The sequence below is a fragment of the Cydia fagiglandana genome, chromosome 8 (assembly GCF_963556715.1).
Source record: "Cydia fagiglandana chromosome 8, ilCydFagi1.1, whole genome shotgun sequence".
Taxonomy (NCBI): domain Eukaryota; kingdom Metazoa; phylum Arthropoda; class Insecta; order Lepidoptera; family Tortricidae; genus Cydia; species Cydia fagiglandana.
Genome location: NC_085939.1, coordinates 5,116,879 through 5,139,645, shown reverse-complemented (window position 1 = coordinate 5,139,645; position 22,767 = coordinate 5,116,879). Strand labels below are relative to the sequence as shown.

Here is a 22,767-nt window from a genome sequence, read left to right as displayed (position 1 = left end):
CAATACTAATGTTTGACGTTTATTATGATGTCTTTTTATCAAAGTATGTTCATATGACTGCATTGAAATGAGCTTTAATGATTTCTTACATTGAAGCTCGTACAAACATTTGTATTCGCTGATTTTGAAAAGTAGTTGATAAAAAACAAAAAAGTAGAGCATTGCCCACTCATTTCTTACAGAAGTTTACATATTTAGTTTAATACCTATATAAAAGTTTCTCCGCCATCAATAATTTCCTAAAAAGTGAGTTATGATGACTATATATTTTTTTTAAAAAGACTACAAAATATTATTGCAAATTAAATCATGCAGATGATGCAGTACTTGCAGTAGGCAAGAAAAAATATTAATATTTCGCATTTTTTTTTTTATAAAGCCATTCTTAGTGTACGTACCTATGTAACTACACAATACATATAAGATAAGTATTAATTGTTACGTAGATGTAAGAAACAGACAAAATAAGGAAAAGCTGGGTGCATAACCCTAAAAGTTAAATTCAGAGTGCCCGTTTCCGTTTTTATTTGTATGAGTAGATGAAGGAGATGAGTGTAGTAACATTGTACAGCCATAAAATAATCAAGCTCAACTTCCAGGCGCCATTCTTCTCAGAAACAATGACTGCCTGCGACAAGAAAAGGTCTAACGTCATATAATTACCATTCTGTTCCAACACCAGATAGTTTTTATTTCACACGTATTCGAGAACTGGTTAAATTATGCATTGATGCATATTTTACCTTATCTATCACAAAATACAGAAAATAAAAAGGAAACCTTGAAGGCACCTGCGTTACAATGTTCAAGTATTTAAAGTCGCTTCATACCGCGGATACTAATAGAGCCTTAAGATTCACGAATTATGCACATTGGCGAGACGACGAATAATATCAACTACAGGGATCAATGCCCCACTTATCTGCATGACAACACACGCATTTTAATATCGTAACATAATAGTTTAATTTGAATCATTTTTATAAGGTCACCAGAGATTTAAGAGATTTGAGTAGATTCTACAATTACGCCCGCGTTGCTCGCTACATTAATAAAATTATTATTATCTTATTGTAATGCATATTGTACCTACATGTCTATATTCATGTTTGAGAGGATCGTTATCATTTAACATAAATTAAGTTTATTTTATTATGTAAATGGTATTTGCGCATTCCTTTTCTGTCCTCCCCTTCGTAACTATCCTTAACAGGTTAGTTAACGCGCATAAACAACATCAACTGGAGCAGCGTTCTGAATTACAAATCCCACATGCAGGCGCAAAATACGCCGCAGGTGAAACCCACAATGTCCTTTTTCGTCGTAGATTTAAAATATGGGATCCAGATCCAGTATTAGCCTTTGTACGTATTTTCGTCTCACCACTAGATCAGACAGGCGACTGACGTGTGCCGCGGCGGGCGCTACACTTTCAGACAAACAAATGAATCTGTGGCAAAAATCAAGCTATTATAGACTTTTCTCAATGGCGATATGTGCAATGTAAATGTAAGAAATATGTTTGTGTACTACCTCTGCGTAAATATCAGAAAACAATCGACTCTCATTCACAATGGCCATCACCACCTCTGACACCTCAACGAACCATTAATTAAAAGAAAAACGACCTTCGTTACAAAGAGAGAGAAACAAGTAGTTACAGGCATGTTCAGTTGTGTTCGCGTTTAGCTGCTTGCATCTAGATCTTTATCCCTCGTACTTCTTCACTGTAAGCAAAGTAAAACTTGCAGTTTGTGTTGTTACAATTGTGTCTTACATCAAATGTATTAAAGTATAAATTACAATGAGCTTTTTTGAATACAGGCTACATTCCAAGATATGTTTAAACTTTTGTCCTGTTATCTGGATAGGATCTATGGCTCAGTTTTACGGTAATCGTAGTTGATACGTACTGTTACTTGCTGAGAATCTTTATGTTTATTATAAATCTTGGTAGCATTTAACTGCATTATTTGTTTTTGTTACTAATTTACCTGATTCCGGCTGAACACAGTACACATTTACAGTAAAAAAAAATTGTCATGTCACTCATTTATACTTATTAAACTAGCTTATGCCCGCGACTTGATATGTGTGAGTCCTTCCCCGGGCCTCAAATTATCTTCATACCAATTTTCATCTAAATCGATTCAGTGCTTTAAGCGTGAAGGGGTCAACAGACATACAAACAGACTGACGTGTTGAGATACTAGGTACCCTAGTTGGACTGTTCTATATTCGAGCGAGATGACATTTCGCTGTGGCCGACCTCTCTTAAACCATCAATCATTATTTAAAACTATCCATTAAATATCGGTCTTGAGTCAGACGCCTTAATTTATTTCAATTTTTTGAAAAGTACTGGCATAGGCCAAAAAACGGGAAGTAAACATGCATTTATCAATTAACCACCAAAATGTCCAACATTTCAGTGAATGGAACCGTGGCTTGACCAAACTCGAGACCAATTATTTTTTGCACCAGAATATTTGTATGGGCATCGAACTCCGAACCAGTTCGATAGGCATTCTCGGGCACATCGTCACATGATTATTAAAAATCCGTATACAGATGAACTCGTGTACTAAAAATTCAAGTGAGCGAGCTCGAAACCGTTGCCCCCGCCCAGCCGGCAGCTGCCCCGTACTCGCTAAGCCTCTATTATGGAACCCTTTCGCATAAGATATAAACACGGCGACCCATAAAAGTGGATGGCGACGAGCGTCAATTTATTCTTCAAATTAACCTGTCGCAACATCTTAAGACGCTTTCGAAGTTTTCAAATGATTCGACGTACAGGTATTTAAGTGCCAATATGGACTTCACTTCCCTTATTATGGCGTGGTAGCTTGACCTATATTTGGTCAATATTTAATCACTGGCCAATCAGATATAAAATAAATGAGTTCCGGCGTAATAGAAATTAATGTTTCACATAATCCATAATTATTGTTAATTAAAGCAGGTGCTGCTTTCTAATCTCATCACTTAATTAATTATTAGTTGTCATTATAAACTGAAATAAAATGTTAAGATGTCGCACTGGCAATTCACGTTTCCAATATTTATGATAATGTTATATTTCATGAAGGAACAAGAACTATCAAAAAGCAGCAGAAACAGCGTTAAACCTAGTATAATGCGCATTAAAACTGTGTTGGAATATTATAAAGGAATTAATTATTGTGACTACGCCACGTTTAGTAATCAACCGGCGTCCGTTTAATAATGACAATAATAATAAGCAGTTTTCAATATACACAAAAATAAACGTTATTACTAAAACTATAGAGACGTGTTTCTTTTACCACATTTTTACTTTTTTGATACAATTATTACAATAAAAGGCATGAAGTCGCCATTGCCGACATCTTTTAAGGGCAGCAAAGCTTAACAACATCGTTAATGTACCCGGTCTAGTCATAAAAAGTTCATTTCAACTACCTGCATAGTAAAGATATTTAGATTGGAATAAAATAAATCAACAAAATAATGAGACCAAGATGAGATAATGAGGCCTCAATAAAATAGCGAGTTATTTATTTGAATCAAATAAATAAATACTTCAGTTTTGCACTAGAACATACTAATAGTTATAGAAAACTCATAGAAAGCAAATTATCTAACAAAATCTCTTTCCAGCGCTACGAACTGTGAACACGCGGGCCACGATCTGCGAATAGGTAAATACCTACACGGGTACCAGTTAATGTTTTCAGTTAAGGAATAAAATTGTATACAAGCGAGATATACCTAATAAAGAGCCTTTCAATCAAGAACCGTGTTTAAAGTTACGACATAAATAAAGCTTAATAATAACCTTTTGTTCACAATACTTTTTCTTTGACTCAACTAAAATAATACTTTTACAACCATACCAAACAACCTAAATAATTAAACAAAATTATCTACTGAAACAAAAGCTCGTTGATGTCATTTGTTCTATCGTTTGATTTTCACTAAATCTAGTCGGGAGCCCATAGTGAAATACTATGGCAAACGGTCCTACAAGAAGTTAAAATCAGTTGCGTCTCCACAGTTTCCCCTGTTGCATAGTTTTCAGTAAACCGACGACTCGGGCAGGTGCTCCTCGGGCGCACACTTCTTTCATTAAAATTAATACCTATGTCGCGTGTGCACATTCTTACTCGATAACGCCTTGCCGTAATTAAGGTATGGTTTAAACAGCAAACCCGTCTGCGCGGCCGCTCGGACGCGCGGCCGGCGCGGCGCACGGCGCGCGCCTGCCACGCGCCTCAACGGGACCTCGACAAGTATTAAATGAGAATTTGGCTTCCATCTTTAATTTCACATATCATATCAGATTAAGCGGCTCAAAGTAACGTATGTAAATCAACGGCCTTTTTTGGCGATGGTATCGATGATTTTCATTTTTAACTGCTAAGTGGTGTCATTAAACGCGATCAATAAATTTAAGGCTAAAAAAGGTTTGGTGAGAACTTAAATAAGGAAACAATACTAATTAGTTGGCTATTTAGACCAACTTGATGACCGGTACTAACGAGGCGTCATAAAACTATAAACGAATTGTACAACTCTCGTTTGTCGGCAAACGAGCCGAATTTTCTAAACTAGCCTTATTTATTGGCCTTCGTATACTATCCCTATGCGGGTCCTACGTAAAATATAACGTATCCACAAAAGAGACACATCACCTCGTTATGAAGTTGTTCTGCACGCTGTCAAATGAGAATAGAGAACATTTTTATGTGTGTTTGTAATATAATAAGACTAAGACTGTACACAAATACGACAGTCAATAAAAGCTTGGGAAGATACTGATTTATCCAAGGTTTTTTTTAGTGTTACGCTTTACAACCTAGTATGTATATCTGACGGATTCGGAAAACAAAATCGACTGTCCCATAGTCGTTACAATACCCAATGTAATCAGTGATCTTGGTCACAATCGGTGTCGCTGTGTCAACAAGTCGGATACGTCACGTCACGCCGCCGACACAGACATCGAGTGACGCCTAGTCCGGGAGCCGGCTGCATGAAACAAACCTCATCAAAAAATAGAATATACCTACCCTGTAGAGGTACCTGACATTTAGTAGATTCCAACGCACTTGGTCGGCCTAGGCTTAACCTGGCAGATTTTGTACAAATGGCAAAAACGTTGGACAAAAATTCATCAAAAAAAACCTCATCGAAAAATAGAATGAAACTTGTATGGTAGGATACCTGACCTTGAGGACAGTAAAAAAAAAGTGGTCGGCCTCACCTTAGCCTGGCAGTTTTTGCAGTCCGACCAGATTTATTGGGTCACGTGAGAGCTACAATTTACCTCATCGAAAAATAGAATGAAACAAACGGATTATAATAGCTAAAATAAGCCTGTTGACGTATGTCTTGGTCGGCCTCACCTTAACCTGGCAGTTTTTGCAGTCCGGCCAAATTTATAAAAAAATCATCAAAAAAATTTTATCGAAAAATCGTGTGAAACTTGTATGGTACGATAGCTGCCTTTGAGGACAGTAATAAAAAAGTGGTTGGCCAAATCCTGTGTTGGCAGGTTCCTGTGTCCGACCAATTTTGTGGTACCACGTGAGAGCTACAATTTACCTCATCGAAAAATAGAATGAAACAAACGGATTATAATACCTAAAATAAACCTGTTGACGTATGGCTTGGTCGGCCTCACCGTAGCCTGGCAGTTTTTGCAGTCCGACCAAATTTGTGATACCACGTGACAGCTAGAATAGGACCACACATGCTGTATTTCATACGCATCATGACTTTGTGTACCTATCTGATGGGCGGGCGTATATGAAACGCCTTCTTGTACGTGCAGGTGATCCAGGTATACACCAAAGCTTAGTTTTCAATCGAACACTTGTAATATAAGAGGAAAAACTGCACGTGATCCTTCCAAAATTTAAATAAATGGTAAAATGTTCCTCCACGATGTTCTCAACGGGCATCTAGACTGCGTTGGATTGCTGTCACAGTTAGGGCTCCGCGCTCCCACGCGCCGAACTCGTCACACCACACTATTCCATATTCCCTGTCATCGTACCAATTATGGCCAAAATTCTATTCTATTAAATTCTGAGTAGAATCGCACGTACCTATAATAAATCGTTCCAAAACATATTTTTATTTTACTATTTTTTATTTATTGTTTACGCAAAATTAGAGCTATACCTACTATTTTAGGATTTTTTTTCCAGTTTACAGTTATTATTAATTTTTTCTCTTTTTCCTTGTACCTTAAAGACTTACAAATTAAGTTATATTTACGATTCTTGTACAGCACAAGTTACAAGTCTACCCACAGATGATTTTTTACTATGTATAAATTACAGGAAGTTCTGTTATTGGCTATGCTATAAGTTCTCATGTTTTTTGTATATTATTTAATGTAAACGCTGTTGAACTTCTCAATAAATATAAATAAATAAAAATACACAAGATAACCTCACATATATTAAGTGATTATCTTATTGTTATTTCTTCGACTCGCAAAGGCGTTATGTGTCCTTCAAACCATTTGATCTTATACATTTCATCTCTTAATGTCCAGCCACAATGTGTTGCATCAAATTTGATGCAAGTGGATTCTGCCGCACACTGCCACATTGAATTTATGAAAGCCGCCCGTAACAAGCCATACGTCAACAGGGTTATTTTAGCTATTATTATCCGTTTGTTTCATTCTATTTTTCGATGTGGTAAATTGTAACTCTCACGTGGTACCGCAAAATTGGTCGGAGACAGGAACCTGCCAACACAGGATTTGGCCAACCATTTTTTTTTACTGTCCTCAAAGGCAGCTATCGTACCATACAAGTTTCACACGATTTTTCGATAAAAATTTTTTGATGATTTTTTTATAAATTTGGCCGGACTGCAAAATCTGCCAGGTTAAGGTGAGGCCGACCAAGACATACATCAACAGGCTTATTTTAGCTATTATAATCCGTTTGTTTCATTCTATTTTTCGATGAGGTAAATTGTAGCTCTCACGTGGTACCACAAAATTGGTCGGACACAGGAACCTGCAAACACAGGATTTGGCCGACCATTTTTTTATTACTGACCTCAAAGGCAGCTATCGTACCATACAAGTTTCATACGATTTTTCGATAAAAAAATTTTGATGATTTTTTCATAAATTTGGTCGGACTGCAAAAACTGCCAGGTTAAGGTGAGGCCGACCAAGACATACGTCAACAGGCTTATTTTAGCTATTATAATCCGTTTGTTTCATTCTATTTTTCGATGATGTAAATTGTAGCTCTCACGTGGTACCACAAAATTGGTCGGACAGAGGAACCTGCCAACACAGGATTTGGCCGACCACTTTTTTTTTACTGTCCTCAAAGGCAGCTATCGTACCATACAAGTTTCATACGATTTTTCGATAAAAAAAATTTGATGATTTTTTTATAAATTTGGTCGGACTGCAAAAACTGCCAGGTTAAGGTGAGGCCGACCAAGACATACGTCAACAGGCTTATTTTAGCTATTATAATCCGTTTGTTTCATTCTATTCTTCGATGAGGTAAATTGTAGCTCTTACGTGGTACCACAAAATTGGTCGGACACAGGAACCTGCCAACACAGGATTTGGCCGACCACTTTTTTTTTTATTGTCCTCAAAGGCAGCTATCGTACCATACAAGTTTCATACGATTTATCGATAAAAATTTTTTGATGATTTTTTTATAAATCTGGTCGGACTGCAAAAACTGCCAGGTTAAGGTGAGGCCGACCAAGACATACGTCAACAGGCTTATTTAAGCTATTATAATCCGTTTGTTTCATTCTATTTTTCGATGAGGTAAATTGTAGCTCTCACGTGGTACCACAAAATTGGTCGGACACAGGAACCTGCAAACACAGGATTTGGCCGACCATTTTTTTATTACTGTCCTCAAAGGCAGCTATCGTACCATACAAGTTTCACACGATTTTACGATAAATTTTTTTTGATGATTTTTTTATAAATTTGGCCGGACTGCAAAATCTGCCAGGTTAAGGTGAGGCCGACCAAGACATACGTCAACAGGCTTATTTAAGCTATTATAATCCGTTTGTTTCATTCTATTTTTCGATGAGGTAAATTGTAGCTCTCACGTGGTACCACAAAATTGGTCGGACACAGGAACCTGCAAACACAGGATTTGGCCGACCATTTTTTTTTTTACTGTCCTCAAAGGCAGCTATCGTACCATACAAGTTTCATACGATTTATCGATAAAATTTTTTTGATGATTTTTTTATAAATCTGGTCGGACTGCAAAAACTGCCAGGTTAAGGTGAGGCCGACCAAGACATACGTCAACAGGCTTATTTTAGCTATTATAATCCGTTTGTTTCATTCTATTTTTCGATGAGGTAAATTGTAGCTCTCACGTCTCTCACTGCAAAAACTGCCAGGCTAAGGTGAGGCCGACCACTTTTTTTTTACTGTCCTCAAGGTCAGGTATCCTACCATACAAGTTTCATTCTATTTTTCGATGAGGTTTTTTTTGATGAATTTTTGTCCAACGTTTTTGCCATTTGTACAAAATCTGCCAGGTTAAGCCTAGGCCGACCAAGTGCGTTGGGATCTACTAAATGTCAGGTACCTCTACAGGGTAGGTATATTCTATTTTTTGATGAGGTTTGTTTCATGCAGCCGGCTCCCGGACTAGCCGGCCGTAGGTGGCGACGGCGACGGGGACGTGTCACAGATCCGCCGTCCAGATTACTTTGCCGATTTACAAGTGCACAAGACAATCTATTTGCATATTGACAAATCCGCCAAACATCTCGAAAGACTTGTAAACGTTTTTTTTCTCGAAATCGCCATTTATTTAGAGTTAGACCAAAAAAGTCTGCAGCAATTTTGATAGCCCACGCAGTGCATTTTAAACGTCAAACTTCTATAAAATTATGACGTATAAATAACATTTAAGGGGGAGACCTATGTTCAGCAGTGGACGTCGTATGGCTGAGATGATGAAATATCATTTGCACTGCTGCACGGGCTATTTATTTATATTAATTTATATTGCACAATACATGAAGGTACAAATGGCGGACTTAATGGCTATCAAAATCGCTGCAGACTTTTTGGTCTAACTCTACTCATTTTCCTATTGTTTGTGTACGTACTTTATGTTGATGGCCAGTATTATAGACGAAACACCGCACATTTAAGAATGTACCGCAGTGTTGGCACTATGAGGAATGCTTGCTTTGTGATTCAGGATTTTCATTGTCCTCCATGCGCGCTTGAGCTGGAACGTAAAACATTCTCTTTATTAATAATTGATGCGATCACCCTTTGACGTCGCCATGAATAGGAGTATCTCAACACGTCGTTAATCAAATCATATTGGATAGAAATCAGGTAGTCCCATTGTATTACCGATGTCGGCTGGCTTTGCATTTATGATTTATAGAGCGGTTTAATTTTTAAACGTGAAATTAATAGATCTTGTTGGTGGAAACTTGAATGAACTTTACAATTAGATGGTGTGGGAGCTACTGAGCCTTAACCTTAACTAGTTAATGACTGTTGATCAAGGTACGAGCGTGAAACGACAAATTTCTTTTTTATAATTTATGGTATGACGGGGAAAATATATTTTAACAAAGACAATTTTTTTGTAACTTAAAAATAATTCAACGAGTTGAGGCTATGTTTAAGTAAAAAGGTACATATTTACTTATAAAATCATAGAATAAAGGCCAACTTAAGTATATCAATTTCTCAAAGTATATGAGAACAAATAATAGAATAGAATAGAATTGATTTATTCGTAAGCACAAACAATCGGTACAATTAGCAATGCACGCACGAGAACTTTCCAAAGTTGCGAAACTTTCCACATGAGAAATTCTCGGTAACTTCTGAGAATGTTCTCGAGAACGAGAATTTATTTATTTATCGTAATTTATACCATGAATATTCACGATAGTTTAGGTGTAGTCCTTACCCCCAGAAAATTCCGACTTTTGGTCGTCCGTTTCCGGTCAGAAAAATGTATGACGGCCCGGCCAAACGGTCAGACTTAGGTGGGGGGTGCTCGACCAAATGTCATAGAGGGACCCTGGCAGTTTTTGACGCCGCCATTTTTTTTCAATATGGCCGACTTTTTTTTGAACTTTTATAATTTTGTCCTGGCGCGCTGAAATTTTGGTCACGGAATCTCGGGGTCCCCTAGATACCTATGAAAAAATTTTTTTTTAGAAAAATGCTACAATTGCGGGAAAATTGGCAACTTTTATTTTGTATGGCAACTTTTAAACGGTGCGTGATAGGTAGGGGGTGCTCGACCAAATGTCATAGAAGGCCCCGCGATAAAACAAACTGCATTCAAAAAAATCAAAATGGCCGACTTTTTTTTTAATTTTTTCAAGTTGGTCCGAGCGCGCTGAGATTTGGCATGGCGGGAGATAGAGGCCTCTAGATTCTAATGAAACAAAAAAAATTTTTGGAAAAAATTGTCGAAAGTCGAAATGTTCTCTGATATATAGTGAGAATTTAAGCAACTTATTGGTAAATTTATCACATCAACAAAATAGCTAACTGTAATAGACAATAATATATGCATAATAACATTTAGTTTTAAGTTATGCCTATTTAAACTTTATTTCAAGTATATTCTCTTGTTTAAACAATAATTTCCAAGTTGCAGGAATGTTCTGAGAACATTCTCGAGAACGTTTCCGCTTTTTGGGAATGTTCTGCAATTTGTACATTGCTAGGTACAATACATTATACTTATACAAGAAAACACAAAATAAGTTTAAAGTGCCACGAAATGATAATCATTTTAAAATTATGTACTACAAGTAAATAAATAAATGTTACTTAAATTACGCTTCGGTTATTTCGTATAACGTTTTGGTTTATTTGTTTTAATGTAAATAAACACACATAAATGTCAAACAATTTTGTAGTAGATCCCACACCAGTCAGCCGTGACCGGACAGATGACACATTTCCCATCATCATCATCACCCCTGCAATCCCACGCATCTCTTGCTCGTGTATTTTGTAATTGTTTTACTGTCATTATTGTTTCAAATGAGCAGGACAAACAGCAATTTCGATAGTCATAAAAACTACAAACCACTAAACTTGTCAGTAGATAGGAACCTAAATAAGATTATTCCTTAGTAAGTCATCTTTTCTCATATCCACACAAAGCCTAGATTTGCTCCGGGCTTAAAATGTAACCAGATAATGCAGGTGGAATTTGATAGCCGAACGGATACTGGACTAGCTATACAAATATTTTAATAACATAACTTCAGTGAGACACAGACATATTAATTTTTCTTCGTACTTAACAACAATATGACGAAAGCAGTTTCTTATTGGTAGGCTAATAGTCTTTCTTCGAAATTATAATTTTATTAAGATATTAAAGCAAGTAGCTGTAGTTTAAAAAAAAAATCTTCTATGAAACAGGTATTAGGTATGTCTCGTAATATAAATCATTTAGACTAAACAGCATACCCATTTATGTAATTTCAAAGCCTAAAACAATGATAGATAATGGTAACCAAAATATAGGGGTTGTGAAATTTGTTCTGGGTTAATTGCCGCTAGGGTAAAAAACTGTTAGTTGTCATGTGAACAAATTGATCGTAAGAATAATTGCCATTTCCACTGTGAAACCGTAGGGTTCCATTGATAATATTCATAACTGTGTAATACTGGGAGATTGCAGACCTAAGGGCCCGATTCGAATTTTGAAATAGATATCTATTAGATGTATTTTAGACTTCACCAAGATACGATAACGATATGTTTAAGATCTAACCTGTCAAATTTGACATTTGCGCGATTCTGGAGATACTCTTGAACGATTTCCACAGGATATGACTTAGAGATCCAATTCACATCTAATAGATATCTTACTCTATCTAACGTAAAAGGGACATTGGTTGCCCGAATTGCGCTGCAAAAGAGAACTGGTTGCTATCTAAACTATAACGTATCTAGAATGGATCTAGTACGTGCCGTCTCTTGTGAATATCTTGAAGTTCGAATAAGGCAGTATATTTTAAAATTACCTAATACCTACATACATAACTCTAATCAAATATGTTTTAATCTTCTACTGACATTTGACCAGCTTATATTCCTCTGTATAGTTATGAATGGTCATAACCATTTTGCTTTTCATCAACTACAAATAAATAAGTCGGGTCGCGTGGGTGGTATGATTTGTAACATAACGTGTCTACAACCCTCTCAATAAGATCATTTAACATTATTCTTTTTGGGTAATCCTTTAATAGTATAAATGGATGTTAACAAGTCGCTTTATAGTAATTTGGAGATATTGTTTGTTAATAAATAGTGATGTAAGTGGGTTTATTATTTTTTCTCGATACCACTTTTTCGATCGTCGTAAATTTAAGAGTTAGACTCTTGTCGGTGTAGCTCTCTCCATTTGACTCTATCGAGGGCCGCCTCCTTGATTTCCTTATACGACATTACAGCTACCTTTTCTTTTATTTGTGTTATGTAGCTTATCATCGGCCTTCCCCTTTATCTCTTCTTTTTCTATCTCTCTCCTGCAATCTTTCCTTCTTTTTCTATATACCTTAATAAAAGTATCTACATGGCAGGAGCGTGAGTAACTGAGCAAAGTTCACGTATTAACATTCTACACCCCTCAATATTTCACACAGCGCTAACGGAGCCCTAATGATTAAACGTTGAAAAAACTAATAGCGTAATAGTATAAACGTCTAATATCGACACTCCCCGCAGGTCATATCCGGTAAAATACAATCACGGGGTTGCAACCTTCCTGACTGACTGGCCGGTAAATTTATTAATGTAAAAATGAGTTTCTTGTTGGTAATATAAGTTTAGGGTAATACGCAATAAAACGGACACGTTATGCAACGGTTTAGTGTACGGACACTAAACCGAGAAATTTAAAGATATGTACGGACATATCTTTAAATTTCTGAGTGGCCACAATAGCGATAGTTCCCGGCAGTCATTATTTCCTTTACTTTTTCGCACTTTGCTGAAGGTAATGAGATTTTTTTTGATAACAATATTTTGCGAGATGAATATAATTATAGGTCAAACTTAGCAACTCATGGGACCAGCCCCAAAATCACGATAGAAAATTGGCTGTTTCATACATTTTGGCAGGTCAGATGTTGATATTTTCTATGGGGAGTAAATTTTTATCGCGATTCCAAGGTTCGGGACCACCATTTATATATTACAACGACAACAACGACAAGACGACACCCACGGCAGCGACGACGACAGGTAGTAGTAGTAGTAATAAACTCTTTATTGTACAAAAAGACATATTAAAAATAACATACAATTAGCAAGAAGTACAAAGGCGAACTTATCCCTTTGAGGGATCTCTTCCAGTTAACCTTTGAGTAGATGAGAGGAGAGAGTGAAAAGAGGGTGACAAATGCAGCAAAATGTACAACAAGGTACCAGAAAGATAAAGGATATAAATACATACAAAATCTATAGGATAAACATACATAAGTATATTACACAAAGAGGAATGGGGAAAATACACTAAAAATTGGAAAGAATTAGAACGATATAAAGCAACTATACAAAAGAAATATAGACAAATTAATCAGTCAAATCAGATAACCATAGCTTCTTTAACCTCTCCTTGAACGACGCAACCGATTGTGCCCGTACAGGTATTGATAAGACGTGTGATAAGGACGTGCCCTTAGGACATCTAAACTCAGGACGTATCATATATGTTTGCGCGCTAGTTCTTGTGACATATAATTTCAGTATAATTTAGGTGACTATAATATTATTTTCCATAAAAAAATTTAATGTAGAAAGTGGTCCTAAAATATGTAGCTGTTTGCTCCATAGGAGGGCAATAATATAGTTACAAATCAAGTATTAGTCAGATCTTATCGGTAGCCACACGACATTTTTTTCGGGTTATTTTTGTATAACGAATAAACAGAATATCAATGAGTATTTAATAAATAACGTAGATAAATACAATTTATCGACATAACGACGCTATAATAATTCAATATATTTTTAACAGGAGCCTTAAATGAATGTTTTGTCAAGTCCCACTTAAATTACTTATAGTAATTTAAAGCAAAGGCATCTTCTCGACGCTAACATAATACCACTTAAGTGTTAACTAATGAAAACAAATACCTCTTGAAGCAGTTTCGATTCAATTAGTAAGGCTAACAGAATCGAATGAGAGTTATTCGATCCACGCCATCGGATTGACAGTAACCGGTAGCTTTGATCAAAGCGCCGACGAATAAAACAAACTATCGGTAAGAAGTGTAATTCATAGCATGCTTACAACCCAGCCTCATTCTATTAAGGCGTATGTGGTTACAGGTTTTTATGTAGTTGAGCCTTTTGCAAAAGTATGTCACAGTAGGCCTAATTGATGATGACCGCGGTCCGGTCTGTCACCGCGGCGGCTTAGCTCACACGAACACATGCAACTTGAAAACTCTAAATATTTTAATGAATTAAAAATATTTATGCCTATCCACGTTCATAAACGTTATAAATATCGGTATTAGAGAAATGTGAATTAATGCGATGCACGGGGTATGTTGCATTACCACTTGGAGCGTTTGAGAAAGCGAGGCATGTGCATGCTTGTGCTACAGTAAAGTTATCGCAAGTTTCATCTGGCTTTATTTACGATACAGGAAATTTACGTGATTATTTCAACATAAAACTAATGACATAATAACGAAGAGTCCGAAAACATCCGATATAAAACGCATAAAGGGTCGCGAAGGGACACGAAATGGTCGAAATGATTTTCATACGAGGTCGGTCGGTCCGTCGACTGTAAATGGTGCAAACTACCATTACAGAAAACTCGAGTCTCTACAGATTATTAATCAGTGAACATTTTGCGAATTCAACTGTTAAAGTTTAAAGAATAATTCACCTGCATTATTTTATAGACTTTTGGAGACATCATGAATGGATTATGGATGTAATCTTTAACAAAAATAAATGTTTATTCTATACCTTTTCGACGGGTTTTTGTACGAGTAGGAATAAATGGGGGTCAAAAAAACTTCGATTTGACGAACCATATGTAATATTTTTGTTCAAATCATATTTCTTCAACTATATAAAAAACTACATTTATGTGAATAATTAAAATATGTATTTAGAATCCTTTCAAAAGCAAAACGATCTTCCTCTAAAACTCCCTTTCCTTCAGATAAGGAATCCTAAAAAAATACTTTGATGATCTATATATTTAAAATTAATGAGTTTAGGTAGGTACTTATAATTTTTTTTTAAGATATATTAAACGACATGTCATTTAGTTAAAAGGTAATGTACCTAACTACAGCGATTTATAAAAAATATCAATTTACAATATTCAGTGGTCAACAAAGAAAAAACTGGGCACGCGTTGCTCGCTCTCGACCACGGAGCGGTCGCCTCACTACCCCAGGTACGGACCCGCACGTACTGGAGGGAAGGGATGATCGAAAATAATAGGGGAAGAGAATTTTAAAATTTATATTTTTTGCAGCCGGCGCAGGTGATATAACGCGTGCCCGTGCGCCGGCGGCTCACTTAAACGCGAAGCTCCGCTCCCGTCACTCGCGCTCCAAGCTCCCACGCAACTTATATCGCTCAGTGCTTTTCTGGCCGTCGCGCGGACTGACCGCGCGCCCTTCTTCCGCGAACGACCGCGTAAATACGATGCTACAAGAAATACAACTCGTCCAGGGACAAACGAACTACGTCGTAGTGTCGTCGGGCTACCCGTCTAGTACCACAGCGAAGAACACGATGGAAAAGAGGAATATACCAATTGCGCCTGCTCCTGAAAAAAATTACGTTACGCACGACACTCCGCCGAATTTGCAGTATAGGAAAAAAGTTCACTTCAGGACGAATCCTTACACCGGCCCGCAGGCCGCGTCGATAGCTCGCCGCAATGCTCGAGAGCGCAATCGTGTAAAACAAGTGAATGATGGATTTAACGCACTTCGCCGTCACCTGCCAGCTTCCGTAGTGGCTGCGTTATCGGGCGGCGCGAGACGCGGGTCGGGGAAGAAATTAAGCAAAGTGGACACATTAAGAATGGTCGTCGAGTACATAAGATATCTTCAACAGTTACTGGACGAGAGTGACGCAGCTTTAGGAATCACACGTGATCAGGAAAATAGAGAAAACATTCCAAATAGCAATACGCAGCCGATGACTTCGTTAGACTTGGACGATGGCTTCTTCTACGGCAGCAGTTCGCCTTGCTCCGAGAAGGCGGACTCTCCAGCCCCCTCCGAGTGCTCCTCGGGTGTGTCTTCGGCATATTCTGCGGTAGACAGATACGAAGTGACCACTCAGCAGCAACTAGGGCCTATGGATGAAGATGAGTTACTTGACGTAATCTCGTGGTGGCAGCAAAAATAGCAAATAGGTAATTTCAACTGTTATATTTTCTAAATAATATATGTGATATAAATATATTTAGAAGTTTAATAGTTAATTGGACACGTAAATTCATATTATTTCAATAATTATCAAAAATGATCCTTCTTCATAATTTATCTCATTCATTAATCATTATAATATGAGTAATTTTGTTACCTGAACTAAATCACCAACTGTTTATTTACCTATTTACTTATATCAGAATTATGAATACATTGTTAATTTGGTTTTCTTTTGTTCGCAGAACTCTCGATCGTGAGAACATACAAAAGGACGAATCCCTCCGGTATATTTATGCATTCATGATAGTTTGCATTTATGTGAAAACAAAAGACTTTTTGGATCTCTAGTCAAAGACAAGTGCCTTAATTAATTAAGCCTTATCAATTAGATAATAGTTTAACTATAAGATAATGATGTACCTAATGACACAATGATTATGTTCGTTGTAGAAAGTAGGCGAAGCTTTGTAATTAATGCTCACCGATACCGAAAAAAATGTAAATACCTATTAGAAATAAGATTAGAAATAAATTATTTATTTAAAGCTGTTATTGTTCTTATTTTCCTATGTGTGCCATATATATTCCTAAAAGTACTTACAAGTTTTATACCTACAGAAAAACCTCGAAGATCCGCATAAGTTACTTGTATCGTTATTTTACTTTGAAACATTGGGATAAAATAACTTGAAAGTCATGAAAATGGGTGTTTTATGTTAAATGTTTGCAATATTTTAGATATTTGTTCATTTAGTAATATACTGACCTAACATTATTTTAATTCAAACCTGAAAAATATTTTGTAGTTCGATCAAGTTCATAATTCGGACGATGATGTTGATGTCTGTGACCAAGATAACTTTGTATTATAGCAATTATCTTGGTTACTACGACTAAAATATTTTTAATACAACATTTTTAAAGTAGCAGTTAGGTATTCTGAATTATGATGTAGGTGAGCTCATGCGGAATCGAGATTACGGTTGAAGCTATGCCTGAAGTAAACAAACTTATTTTTCAGTGGAATTGTGGCAAGTTAGCAGACTTTAATAATTTATTCTATGTGTAATAATTATATGATCCGTAATATTTTTGAAAGACCACTGCAGCGATATCCCACACGATGAGGTTCTAAGAACCCTTAAGTTATCTTCGAGGTTTTATTTTAGCACTACGCACTGTGGCAACCTGTGACAAGTTTCTGGACTGTACTAAATAGTCTTTACACGCTACTATATAGTTTGTAGGCACAGAAGATCTATAAGCTAAGCTGCGAATAAAAGACAAACTACAACAATAAGTATTTTCAAAATAGCAGAAGGTGGTAGAGGCACATATTTCACTTCGTAACTTAGTTACTCGTATACTTATAGTTAGTTTTTTTTTGCATTAGAAAGAACTTCCAAGAAGGTAAGCGATCTTGACATGTCTTTTAATTGAAAAACGCTTCTTAAAAATCAAAAACTATTACTTATGAAAGCAAAAGAATATAAATGATCGTATTAGATTCATAATTGTTACATATTTGCCGTAACTTATTTTTAAAATGTGTTTTTCAATTAAAAGACACATCAAGATTGTTTATTTTATTTCTAATGCTAAAAAACGAACTATAACTAAAGCTTTATTTTAAAATTTTGTTTTACTACAATCCATAAATAATAATGAAAACATATATCAAGTTATAATACAAACTACAATATTTATTAGAAGTTTATCTTAGTCAAGTACGGTTAAGGAATATTGATTTCGCACCTTGTCAGAGTGATATTAATATAGGACTCCTAATGACTTTCATGCTGATTGTCACTGCGACAACTTGACTAGGTCAAGGTACGATATAGTACACACCGGAATCAAATTTCTGGGCTGTACGCTTCTTGGAAATGGTAATGGTGGATAGCTGAATGCATCTAACTGAGGTTACAACTAGAAATAAAATTATATTATATTAATGAATATGAAGTTTGTCAAAATAATTAAAAACAGTTCCTGTTTATTACAAGCACTAATATTGACCTATCATTCCAGTAAATACTGCCATCATGCACATTTTTTGCTGACGCCTGTCACAACGTGACAAGCATCAAAGAAATCGTATCCGAATTGAAATAAAGTTTTACTACGAAATTTTGAATTCATTTATAGTCGGACTGCCACGCGAAGGAACGGGGTGAGATGCAATCGCGAGGAAACGTTTCCTAAAAATAATAAAAAAATACCTCACACGAACCAAATCAACCATTATTATACGACAGGGCCATGAGGGCAGATTCTATTAATTTATAACCAATGTGGGTGGATAAACTGACATTACTTTTTTATTAATCGCAACGTGGACACAACGAATAACTGTTATTTTGTGCTTTATTAAGATATCCAAATTCTTAATAACAACATGTGAGGTATAAAGGATGAGTATGTGTAGCCGGATTGTAGGTATTGTTTTATTTTGTCCGTTGTTAAAATCGAATCAATGAATAAAATAAAATCTAGTAAGTTTTCGACTTATGGGCTAGAAAGGAACTAGACTTGACGGATGCACATTTTTCGTTTTGCTGTTATACGTAGGTACATTTGCTACCTAGTAATTTGTACGCAACACAGGTTTACAAAAATAAATTACAGTAATAAAAGTACAGAGGCGAACTTATCCCTATAAGGGATCTCTTCCCGCTAACCTTCGAATGTTTTAGTTCATTGAAAGTTTGGGTTGGCAAAACTATGTACCCTAAACTCGCCTTTAGTACATTAAACTTTACCCCCCTCACTCCTGCATAGAAACTTGTTCACGGATGGGTCAGTTATCTCTGCATCTTACTGTACATAACTTCGCCGTAACTATAGTACGAGTATGTATCTTTAGGTATTTAAATTGAAGTAAACAATAATTTGTACATTTTCGACTATTTATTGGTCAACCAACCAAATACTATACTTTATCCTACTTTATTTGATCATGTAATGTTTTCATCTACCATCAACTGGTTTAAGGAGCCATTTGAGGGTAGATTTTGTTTACTTTTATTTAAATACCTAAAGATACGGAGTATAGCATTAAATCATAATTCCAAAATAAATTGTTTATTTATATGGTAAACCATGGACGTTTAGTAATTTATTATTTAGGATATGGAATAACTTTAAGTAGTATAATTTTCAAAATTTAAATTGTAAGGTAGAGTCCGGTTAGTACGACTCCGCATATAACAACCAACCGCATATAGCGACGTAAGTATAGGCACTTGTTTGGTTTTAGTACAAGCTACTATGAAAGCACAACCGTTTATAACGACTCCGCTTATAACGACCGATCGCTTTTAACGACGGAAATTGACTCAAAATCCGTACGTCAAGTCCGGTTACAACGACGAGCAACGTAGTTTTTACAAATAAATTGTTGGTAAGAAGCTTACTCCGTCCCGCGCACCCAACTCTCCTCCCCCTTTTGCATATAGGGAGCAAGATGAAATAGATAGTCATGCGATTTTTCGTAATCTTGCAAACTAAATAAAACAATTCCCATTATTCGATTGAGCTTAAACTTCACACACATAATAAAAAAAATAAGATATAATTATGTAAGTTGGGTGACAATGCAATATTTTGGTAGGTACCTTGGAGCTGATCTGTCGATGGACACAGGAGGTGGCCACAGGAACTATGTGATAAAACGTCATCTTGATTAGATCCCCAAGAATTACGACTTTTTATTTTACGGGATTCGAGTAATTTGCGGATGACGAGTGAGTACGCGTACCTTGATGAAAAGTGGCTTCTTCTAAACACACAAGTCTCTCCATTTAAGACAAGGTGTCGTAATACTAACGTAAATATATATTTTAAAAGAAATGTTTTATAGTCGCATAAGTATTAATAAATACAAAATGATGTAATTATTTTGATTAAAAAATATATTAAAATTGGCGGCTCGTTTTGTACGACGTCCGGTTAGTACGACGTAATATCAGCGGTCCCTTGAGTGTCGTTATAACCGGACTCTACTGTACTTACAATTAGGCGAAATTAGGGAAGGGTGGCGAAGTAAGGTTATCCTGGATTTTTTTCTTACTTTATAACATTTTTAGGAAACTTTATTTTTATGGATTTATGGTGGATATGTTTTGGTAAAATTATTTTTACTTGGGCGTAGCTGGGAACCAACAGAACACTGAAGTTAGAGTTCCCTACGTTACTTACTTACCAACCCAACCCTTTACTACCCAACTACTACTACAAACTATACTTACCAACCCTTACCAACTACTACTACTTACTGCCAACCCTTTTTTCGATAAATTGCAACTATGATAATGGGGTTTGCTTATAAAGTTTCTTAGAATAGAACGTTTAATTGTAATAAGCATCTCATTTTACGATTTAATTATAACTCCATAATGTAGTTTCCCACACGATGCTTGATTATGATATTATTTTTAATCGGATTCATCCACTCTTTAAGTAAGTAAGCATGGTATAACTTTTAAGAGCCCATCAACTTGCACACTAGCGCCACTGCTAAATAATCGTGATTATTTAAATTTAACGAACGATATTTAAAAAAGGGGGCCGCTACGTACTGTATTGTGTATTTAAGTACCTTTTGAATACATCGGACTAGTTTATATGTTGCTGGATTCGTCGATCTATGAACTCAAAACCAAAACGGCCGTTTTAACTTTGGACGCATAGATTGACAAATCCAGCAATATAAAAACTAGTCTAATGTATTCAAAAGGTACTTAAAGACACAATACCGTACGTAGCGGCCCCTTTTTTGAATATCTTTCGTTAAATTTCAATAATCTCGATTATTTAGCTGTGGCGCTAGTGTGCACGTTGATGGGCTCTTAAGTACCTAGGTACACTGTTTCCTTCGATGAAGCGACGTGCCTTGGCGGCGAGGACTTAATTTCATTCTTGCGTGATGTGATAATATACTCACGGATTACTTACCATTACAATATGGCAACTCGCATGGTGCAGTATTAAAATTTTTATCAGTCATTTTGGTTGCAATTTTTTATACTTCGGTTCTTATTTAAAAACAGATTTGTTCATTATATACTTTTTAAATAGTAAAAATAACCTAAAATAGTAGCCAGTAACTGGAAAATTTGCAGTCAACGCCATTATTATCGGTCTGAGTTCAGTTACGTACCCGAAAAAAAAATTTAAACTCAAATATTTACTCTACAAGTACGAGTAGGCATCAACGGCTCTTTTACAAGTCAATTCAACCTTTAGAATAACATTATATCGTTTGAAATTATTACGAAATACACATTCGTAAAATGATACGCAATATACCTACATTTATCAGTTTTATTTTAATATTTTTTTTTTTTTTTTTTAATTATGCATGGGTTTACTCATGGCCACAGACTAGCCGAGGCGTAGACGTGGCCTACGATGGAGCGAGCTCGCCCAGAAGGTGCCTGTTCACTCTTGATTTGAAGGTTGCCGGGTTATAAGAGCACGGAAATATAGACGCCGGCAAGGAATATTGCTCTACACAAGCCATTGCTATATTATTGCATTTTACGATAATTTACAATAGTAGGTACGTATCGCAAAAAAATGCAGTAAACGGTTATATGTACAAAAAAAAGTCCCTAGTTTATCTCAGGTTTATGCAAAGTGACGTAAATTTTCTATAATGAATTTCTTAAAGCTCGGGTAATTAGCTGAGTGATAGGTAGTTAACATCGTGTGGCTTATTTAACGTGATAACATTAACTTGATGGAATTATCATTGACTTTCGTCGTCATTGATTATAATAGGTGACTTTCATTAGTTACATCATTTTACCCACGCTAAGTTTTTGTTGTATCCCACAAATACACTAACTATTAATACGTCAACGTAAATTATATTTGATTCGATTGTTAGAGCTTCTGACAAATTTACCTATTATTTATATTTTCGTGTGAGAGCGTGTTACCAGACTATTTCTATAAAAAGGTTATTGTTTTGATAAAAAATGACATGCCACTGGTATCTGATAATAGACGTGGGCGGGGTTGTAACAAAAGAGGATTGGTTAGCACCAGGGAAACACAATACCGTCTGTTTTTAGATTCGGCTGTTAAATTAAGTTTTCTAACTTCGGTCTCTTTGTGTTTGTTTTCATGTATTTTTTTACTGTCTCACTATACAACGGAACATGTTTAGACAACCTGTAATCATATCAAACGATTGTTTGCTTTAGTCAACAATAACAAACTTCATTTTTTCGGGTGTTATTGTGATAGCTTAATAATTGGTCACTTATTTATTATTGTAATATACATATTATATATTGTATCACATGTATGCTAGTT

The 22,767-nt window shown here is 35.9% G+C and overlaps 1 protein-coding gene across 1 annotated transcript; it reads left to right on the top strand.

Moving 5' to 3' along the window:
- Nucleotides 1-15,399: 15,399 nt before the first annotated feature.
- On the top strand, nucleotides 15,400-16,970 carry LOC134666999 (achaete-scute complex protein T3-like). The gene is made up of 2 exons (XM_063524306.1): nucleotides 15,400-16,427; nucleotides 16,686-16,970. Exon 1 carries the CDS (start codon nucleotides 15,707-15,709, stop codon nucleotides 16,418-16,420), a length of 714 nt encoding a protein of 237 aa, XP_063380376.1. The 5' UTR covers nucleotides 15,400-15,706; the 3' UTR covers nucleotides 16,421-16,427; nucleotides 16,686-16,970.
- Nucleotides 16,971-22,767: the final 5,797 nt, after the last annotated feature.